Source organism: Urtica dioica, chromosome 7 (genome assembly GCF_054948205.1).
Source record: "Urtica dioica subsp. dioica isolate 48M chromosome 7, U.dioica_male_clone48M_v1_H2, whole genome shotgun sequence".
In the NCBI taxonomy this organism is placed as follows: Eukaryota; Viridiplantae; Streptophyta; class Magnoliopsida; order Rosales; family Urticaceae; genus Urtica; species Urtica dioica.
In genome coordinates, this window is record NC_142762.1 from 30,005,101 (window position 1) to 30,014,513 (window position 9,413).

The 9,413-nt window shown below is 34.8% G+C and overlaps 2 protein-coding genes across 2 annotated transcripts; one reads left to right on the top strand and one right to left on the bottom strand.

Moving 5' to 3' along the window:
- The first annotated feature begins 2,123 nt into the window (after positions 1–2,123).
- On the top strand, positions 2,124–3,603 carry LOC149390725 (blue copper protein 1b-like). The gene is made up of 2 exons (XM_089620853.1): positions 2,124–2,488; positions 3,147–3,603. The coding sequence occupies exons 1-2, from the start codon at positions 2,311–2,313 to the stop codon at positions 3,404–3,406; spliced, it is 438 nt and encodes a 145-aa protein (XP_089476979.1). The 5' UTR covers positions 2,124–2,310; the 3' UTR covers positions 3,407–3,603.
- A 1,508-nt stretch (positions 3,604–5,111) lies between these two features.
- On the bottom strand, positions 5,112–9,113 carry LOC149390726 (uncharacterized). The gene is made up of 10 exons (XM_089620290.1): positions 8,609–9,113; positions 8,448–8,515; positions 8,259–8,329; positions 7,782–8,165; positions 7,050–7,213; positions 6,905–6,960; positions 6,709–6,761; positions 6,494–6,623; positions 5,715–5,812; positions 5,112–5,611 (listed from the first exon to the last, which is right to left on the bottom strand). Exons 1-10 carry the CDS (start codon positions 8,806–8,808, stop codon positions 5,540–5,542), a joined length of 1,296 nt encoding a protein of 431 aa, XP_089476416.1. The 5' UTR covers positions 8,809–9,113; the 3' UTR covers positions 5,112–5,539.
- Between the last annotated feature and the right edge of the window lie 300 nt (positions 9,114–9,413).

Genomic DNA, 9,413 nt, shown 5'->3' on the forward strand with positions numbered 1-9,413 from the left:
GAGATTAAAACATAAATTACACATAAATAATGATAAAATATAAAGTTACATTTTAATAAAACAAAGACTAAAGGATAGTGTATTAATAAATTTTTAGTCTAAATGTATTTTTTTTTATTTGAGTTATAGTGTATTAAATATTATACTCTTCAATTATAGGTTGTGCTAATTTAAATTTATAATATTAATAGTATGTATGGTTTTTTTATTCATCCAATAGTAAATATATCAAGGGCAATTAGGCCAGTAGCCCAATAGTCAATCATCCTTCTGAAAATAGCTCAAGTTTCATTTTATTATGAAAATAGCCTACTAGGCCGAAGTTAATCAAATTAACTGTTCATGTGATTGGCTAGTTGTAACAAATACTTGATATATCAATTTATTATATAAAAAATGATTTATTTAAAATAAATTTATCTTTATGTACCAAAAAATAAATATTTTACTAAAATTTATAAAATTGGGTCAATTTTAACAACTTATACCAAGAAAATGACTAATAAATAATAACATTACAATATTTGAGGATCCAAATAGTGCACCCTCAAATATGAGGTTCCACTACTCAAATCCTCACATTGAGGTTTTGAGGGTCTCTATTGGAGGATTGGAGATGCTCTAAGTGACATAATCTTTTGCTCTATTTTCAAGCATATGTTAAATCTTTAATCTAACGTTAGGCTTATATGTTTGATAATTATGTATTGTGGATTGTCGATAAAGCATAGTCTGTTAAAAGTGATCTAATAACATTTACGGATATTGAGCTTTAATGTATATAATAGTTTGTAGAACTTTAATGTGAGACACTTTGGGTTCTATTTATGTGATGGGTTGAAATAGAAAGTCCACGTAGGTTAATCAAATGGTTGCCTATAAATATGGTTGGTCGTTGTCACATGCAACGCTTGTCATTTTTGGATACCAAAGTGAAACAAAAGAGAAACGAATGGGATCGTTAGGATATACGTATTAATCTAGATGCCATCTTTTTCATGTCTACTTTTGGTATTGGTTTATGATTGCTTAACTATTCAATATGATTTGTTCTTGGAACTAGGTGATGGTTTTCACTATCCGCGATATTCTTTTCACGAAGACTCAACTGTAGAGATTGTGATGGTCTATGTGCTCTTGGGGAAATGTGCGGCTATGGGAGTTATTGCGAAGGAATAATGATGGGAGAGATGTGTGGATATGGAGGGATTCGATCATAGTTGCCTCCCGAGCAGAGGCGGAGATGCAAGGAGTTTATGTTGCGCTTTTTAATAGAGAAAATTCAAAAATATGGCGGATTTAGTGGTTGAAAGAGACAACAAAGGCATATTGGAGAATCTTGAGAAGTCGTTTTTTCTAATTCAGTCGTTGTTCCTTGAGATATTGTGAATTTGGCAAAATATTTGCAAGATGCTCGTTTAAATGGATTGCTAGGAAAAACAACGTAGTTGTACATGAATTGAGTCGATGTCCTTCGAGAAATAATTGTTATGTTTTTTTTATGGGATGTTCCGAATCTATAAAAGCCGGAAGCCGGTTATGAATGAGATGAAACGGGCACTTTTCTATCTTCCCTGAATGTTTGGAGAGGTTTTATTGAGGCTTAGTGATATAGAAAGCACAAAAGCTATAAATGAAAATGAAAATTCTCTTGCGTCAATGGAGTCTTTTGTTTTGTTTTGTTTTTTTCTTGCTCCACCCGCGCGTATTCGATCTAGAAGAAATTTTCTTCTCAACTCTGCGACTTTGATTATCAAGTGCCAATTAAGTCGACTTTTTCTATTTGTAAAATTACCTCCCTCACTTCAATTTTTAAGGTATAAACATTTTCAAAGCCCGACCAACCCAATTTCAGTTGTCACATCTGACTTACTGACATATGATGGATTTTAACCTAAATAAACTGACCAAAGTGATGAAATGATTTTTAATAGACTTTTTTTTTCCCTTTAACAGAAGCACCACTCATCCAACAAGCACACATGTTGAATTCTGAAAGATAAGGAATATAATACTCATTTATTCGTCAGTTAGAAAGGAATCAAATAAAAGAAGAAGAAGAAAGAAAAAAAAACGTTAATGGAAGTCTCTCCCAAACGTATGAAACTTTTGAAACGAAATTTTCGTAAGCCTTTATAATATTAAACCCACCAACTAATTAAGAGAAAAGAAGGGCTTAAAATTTCCTTTATAAACCTCAATCCTTACATAAGAATAAAAACCTCATACTACTTGTACTCATCTCTTCTGTGAGCATATACACAAGGAAGCATATTAATTAGTCACATCTTACTTAGGTTTGCTAAGACCATGTCAATGAGTTGTGTATCAAAGGGACTCATAGTAATCCTCATTTCTGTCTCCTTGTTGGCAATCACTAGTGATGCAAAAACCATTGTGGTTGGAGGCTCAGAAGGCTGGCATTTCGGTGTGAACTACACTGACTGGGCTATCCAAAATAGCCCCTTCTTCATCAATGACAAACTTGGTTAGTCTTCATTATTATTAATTACTTAATCTACTAATCATATACATCAATGAAAATTTGACACAATTTATGCTCATTTTTCATGTGTCCCTCTATCGTTATCTTTTTCTTCTTACAAAGCCTCCTAAATTTTTTTTTAATAATTATATGCCCCGTGAGTTCAGCTTATGCTAAGGTCCTCCAGAGCCAAAATGACCCCATTTCAAGCACATTTAGTTAACCTTTTGTTACGAGTGATGTAGCTAAATAGTCAATTTAAAATTATGAAATTGCAAAACAACCAAAGTTTGTCTTAATTCAGTGATATAGCCAAAATGTGCAGCAATTTGATTTAAAAAAAAAATTGACCCTCAAGATTAATTTTTTTTAAAGTGATAAAATGCTTATAATAATCGTCAAAAATTTTAATCTTGGCTGTCAAAAAAATTTTGAAAACGTAAATTTGACTACTTTGCTGAAAAGTTAAAACTTTGGCTATTTTGCTAATCAATAAGTTTCAAATGACTATTTTGTAAGATTTTTCATTTTTTTTTATTTACCGTTTTTTAATGATAATTGTGGGGGAGTTACATCAAATACGACATTATTAAATCGAAACGACGCATTGGTTAATCATTTAATAATTAAATCATCAATTGAGTGTGGGAATGTTTTACAGTATTTAGGTATGATACTCCTAGCGATCCGAAGTACACGTACAACGTGTATCTTTTGCCGAGTCTGGGGAGCTTCTTAGCATGCGATTTTGAGAAAGCGGAGCTGGTGGCCAACGCGAGTCAGGGGTCGGAGGGAGGCTTTGAGGTGGAGCTGAGCCAATGGAGGCCTTACTACTTTGCTAGCTACGGCCAAGGCGATGCTTTCCATTGCAACGATGGCCTCATGAGGCTCGTGGCCGTCCCGTGGCCTCGCCTTGATTGACCTCAACTTTTTAATATGGGAGTTTTATAATGAGGGTTCTTATACTGTTTTTTATGACGATATGTGTAAGGTGCAATGAGATTTAGAGACATTCTTGGTGTATTTCTATTAATATGAAATTAAGTCTTACTTTGGTGTGTCAACGGGTATGGATACCGTTTATGAATAAAAGAATTAAATAAAGAGTGCCTTCTTCATTTTTATTTCTCCATTTGTATCTTTCTTTTTCGTGTGTACGAATTAAAAACATCATAAATAATTAGTAAATTATGGATAAATATAGCGACTGCAGAGTGCAAACTACGTAATGGTTTCTAAGGATGGAAAATGCAAAATCAATTTTCTTATGTTCTAGAGCACAATTACGGATTTAGTGTTTGGAAGTCACGACTCTACTTTTGTAATTAAGAGATACGAATCTCAATCTGTGTTCAAAGAAAACTCAATAAACAAATGATTAAGGGTTGGAGATGTTGAAGCAATGGATGCATAATTTGTCAGCTTGCAAACTCAGGATTCCAATGACTTCTATTTGATGGATTTGGATGACAGGGCACGTAGGGTGACAATTTTACCCATTAACCGATTTAAATAGGCCGGGTAATACCCGCTTTTATCGGGTAAGTGGTAAACGGATAGGACCCGTTAAGATTTTAGCGGATCCGGGTCCTGGTATTGAAATAAAACGACTTGTATCCGTCTACCTAGTACCCGACCCATTAATATATTAAAAATGTGTTTTATTAGTATTCGATCCCGGGTCCTTTAAGTTTAAGTCGTTTCAAGTATTAGTTACCATTTTGACTAACATTTCTAATTTGATAATATAATTTTGTTATTGTTTATAAGAAAATTATAAAGAACTAAGCCACTTTTATTTACTAGATTAGGAATTGTAATAGGGCATTTGAGTAATTTTTGTACTAGATTTTTTCGGTTAATTATATTCGTGGCTAATTGATTAAAATTAATGAAATGTTGGCTACTTAACAAAACTATAGTTTCGATTTGGCTATATATCTATAGAACCTTTTTTATAATTACACAAATTAATTTAGCAAAATGAAAATAACACGCCACAACTTCCGAGTCCAACGCCGTCCCTATTTTGTTGGTTGGTAGTGTTTAATTTTTTTAAGCTAATATAAGAATTTGTTTAATTTTTTTGAAGCTAACACTACTACTGCAAAAAAAAAAAAAAAAAAAAAAAAAAAAAAAAAAAAAGTTTTAGAAGCAATGTCTTGAACTAGAAGCTACAAGTCATTTCTAATTAGAAGCGGCAACGACTTTTTTTTTATTAGAAGTGACTTGTCACTTCTAACGTATTCAACGAAATTCCAAGCACTATATCAAATAGTCAAATTTTGGAGATTAGAAGAGACTTTGTTGCTTCTAAAATTTTCCGCCAATTAGAATATGTTGGGAACAGACTAAAATATCATCCTATTGTCATTAAAAGTTAAAACTGAAAGGCCAAAGAAAAAAAAACGTTAAGAAGTTTAGAACAATTTTCATAAAATAATAAAGATGAGAAATTTAGATGTTCCTGTTCAAATTAAAAGACGAGGAAAACACAAGACAGGGAGCTACTAAAGACAGAAAATATAATTAATCAATTCTTTCATTTATAAAGGCGAATATTTATACACTTGCTTTTTAAGAAACGTGAAATCCGTACCTTCGTCTCAACATATATGATACTTCAAAAACAGAAACAATTCATTTTACATCTAGAACTACAGTAAGTTAAACGGAATGTATATACCAAACCAAAAATTACAGCATCTGCACAAGATCCACGTAAAATAGTTTCCGCAAACCTCAATTTTGCTGTTTTACGTATCTCTACATTTCTCAGAGATAACTATACATAATAATATACCTAATTCCCATCTGCGACCATATGCTCAACAACTGTCCGGTATGACATGAACATATATTATTTGGAGTCCAAGTCCTTCCACAAGTCTTCATTGATTTAGTTCAGATTTGAAGAACAATGTCTCATGAGTTCCAAAATCAGTCTCTTCGATTCAGGTTGCGTCGTGATATCGAATTATGTAAGCATATCGGCCTTGTAACTTTCCCTGAGCTTAGCGTAGATTTAAACTCGTCCCAAAGAAAACAACCCGCCTAAAGGATAAAGTTGTCAACCATGTGTTGGATAACATCAGCTCCATCAGAATTCATCCAAGAACCTTTCACCTAAAACAAAAAAAAAATGTAAATATAATTCAGATAAAAATGCGATATTATTTATCTCTACATCATTCTTATTTATAGGGTGGATTGGTATGAGCAAACTTGCCTGGATTGTGTTGTGTGCAAGATACCTCTGTCTACTCCCATGGAAGCTCACGTCGATTCTTTCCCAGCTCAATCTCGTTAGGCTCTTCAACATTTCCTCTGACAATATTTATATAATAATAAACAAAAATTTAGCGATATAAGCCACATAAATATAAGTGTTTGCGTTTTAGCCAACGTTTTGTAAATTTTTCGTAAATAGCCAAAAACTGTTGGAAATATTTCGTAAATAACCATATTTACTATAAATTTACTCTGCTTTTTTTGTTATTTTTATAGCGTAAATAGATTTATGTGGCTATTTACAAAAAATTAACGAAACGTTGGCTATTTCAAAATTCGAACTTTTCATATGGCTAGATAGCTACTTCATGTACTACGTCAATGTGTATGTGTTCAACCAACCAAAACAGAAATTAAAGATATTAGCGAACATCAAGTCACGAAAAGGTCAAATTACGTGCTACATGGTTTCATTATCATCATTCAAAGCAATTGCGTACGAAAAAATTAATAGAAATATATTTATATTTTTTTTGCTCTATCCAAAATTTATTCACCGAGACTGAACTAATGATAGGATTTAACTGATAAACCAGATCTAGTTTTACTGAGTGTTATCAGTACGTAAGTAGTCATAAGCCAATTAATTTACTCAATTCTCTCATAAATCCTAATGACCCGCCTAATTACCTATTCATACTATATATATAACAGACTTGATAAAATTACTGCAACTTTCTCATTGATATGATCACGTACGGAGGAAAGAGTAACAACCTTCCATGTCAGCACTCTTGCTACTCCCAGCTTTAGGCTCGGTTGAGACTTCTTCTTGAGGAGTGGCTATTTTGGCTGGTTCCACATTGATGATATGTGGATATCTATCATCTAATGCCTTGTTTTTAAGCTGGAACATAAAACCAGACTAGTTTTAGAACTTTGGTGCAGAGAAATTATCTGTTTAGCATTTATGAAACAAAAAAAAAAATTACCTTTGGGAGTTCGTTACGACGCCTCAGAGACGATGTACTCCATCCCACAAGGTCTGTGAAAGTAGTCAAGGTATTCGCACAATACACGAGCAAAAAAGAGCCCATTATTTTTACTCAAGTAAAGCATTTGAACGAAACCTGACTGAGTTTTTATATGTTTTTATTTTTAGTTTTTAATGGGTGAAGAAAAGGATACGGTCAAAGCGCATATTTGCATAGGCAACACGTCTTTTGAAGGATTGCAATGCGGAGCTGCAAAAAGACAGAAAAAGGTTTAGTGATAAATTATGGAATCCTCGGGACTCGCTGTTGGCGTTAGAACCGTGAGGACTCTCACTCACATGAATTTTAGGTCTTCGCAATCGCTGGCCATCCGAAGAAGAAGAGGAGGCTTTCTGCCATTATCACTGTCTGATAAAAACAGATGTTTTCCAGATTTACCGAGAAACCACGATATGCGAGCCGCAACTCTTTCCAGACTGTAAAGGCCGCAGAAAACCGGGACCTGAAATACTGAAAAATCATGTCCGATCACGAGATTTCAACACTACGTAAAACAAACAGGATTACTCTTTAGGGTACTGATCTTTTAATTATTGTTATTATTATGATTTAGCAATTCTTAGACTTTCGGTGGCTTATTTGGCTAATTATTTTTTATTATTATTCTACGACTCCGAACCTATGAGCTGGCCTATGTTGAGGGTGAATCCCATATTGAGTATGCTAGATAGAGAGTCGTTACTGATGGTTTCAAATTTTCAATTGCCATTTCTATCATAGGTTTTATTTAGCTCCTTATTAAGCCCACGGGGCTTTGGTAGATCGACTGTGAGATATGCCAAGTGGCCTTAAGTTTTTTATCAGAGTGCCTACTCACATATCACAGCGTTTTCCCTTACCGCTACTTTGATTACAGATTATTAAGCACAATGAACCTTCTTTTTTATTAAAACCTTTCAACTTACGATGAACTAACTACAAGTGTTTGTCTCCAATTGAAAGCTTATAGTAAGTTGCTCAAGTTCTCACTGTTAAAAGGAAACTCTCTGACAAAAGCATAAGCCTCTCACCTGTTTATGTCCCCACGTGCCGAGATGCGGCGTAGCAGACGTTATGAAATTGACTGGCTCTAGCCCAGCAATTTTCCCTTTCAAATTCTCTTCCGGGCATGGAATTTCCGAGCCATTGGCGCCGGGATCGCCGTTCCCTAGTGATGGGTCTCTCTCGACGAAATCGGCGGGCTCTGGACCAGCATTTTCTCCCTTATGGCTCTCCTCCTGAGACGGATTTTCCGACACATTGGTACCGTGATCACCGTTCGCCGACGATGGGTCTCTCTTGATGTCCCGTTCGAACAGCCTGGCTATGGCGTACCTTGCTATCAGGCCGCCCATTGAATGAGCAACAAACGAAATCTTCCGAGCACTCGGATGGTGTTTTATAACAGATATAACCTGTAAATGAGAGAGGACTAATTATGAGCATCCAAAGCAAAAACAGCCCTAAATATTCAAGAGTGTCAAAAGGAGCTCAAAAGTTCAAACAACCTCGTCTGCCAATCTCTCTCCCATCACATCAACACCATCAAACGTCATTATTGAAGAATTACATTCACTGCCTGCATTACACAACCCAATCATCACATATCTATTACATTCCATTTATAAATTAATTATATGATGTAGCAACAATCCGAACTTTCAAATATTTAAAACCATTTAATCATAAAGACTCACAGTGAACAACAACATCATTAGGGTACTTCTTCAGCAACTGCTCTGCTGCGAATTTCCAATCCTGAGCACTGCACAAACAAAAATCGCCAAATTATTTAAATTTCGGATCGATGAGAAACACGATCACAATCAAGCGAAGATTAAAATCGCGAGGTGTTTACCTTCCAATAAGACCGTTGACCATGACGACCAAGTGGTCGGGGTTTTTGCTACGAAAGTTCTCAGGGACTTCCATGTCGAAACTCCCTTTCCTTTCTTCCGGCTCCGACTTGATCCCGAAGCAAGCCAGCCTCGGCGTAACGTACCAACCGAAACCCGAATCGCCCTTCTTCTTATCCACCTTCGTCGCCGGAGAAGCCATGGCGTTTGAAAACGAGAACTCGAATATGTTTATGTTCGGGCACGTGTGTGATGTTATAAGGAAGTGGATAAAGTTAAAGTGCGGGTTTTTTATTTCTTCTCTTTTTTAATTGAGGTTCCGAGTAGCCCCACACCTTCCAGAAGAAAGCGTCGCCGGTTTTCGTGCTCCTTTGTCCTGGTCAAAAAGAAAAAAGAGAGTTCAGTGCTCTGAAATCTCAAAAGCACCGCAACATGAACAAATCAAATAATTGAAGAAGTTTCATGAGCCAGCTCTTTCCTTCTGTTTCTTTTTCCCCGATTATTTTCTCTTTACAGAAAATTTGACAACAATCATACATGTAACTTACCAAAAATCAACTAAAATCAAAATATCCACACATTTAATACCAAATCGATCACCAACTGAATTGATGTCGTGGCACATTGGTCATGAACAGATTCCAGTTCGGGACCGATTTGATACTAAATGTGTCAATATTTTAGATTTGGTTGATTTTTTGTAAATGACAAATAAATGGTATTATTTCTATCAATTTCCCTTAATTGTTTTCTGTTGTACTACTTAAAAATATTTAAAATAAAAAATAAAAAAATTTGATACAAATA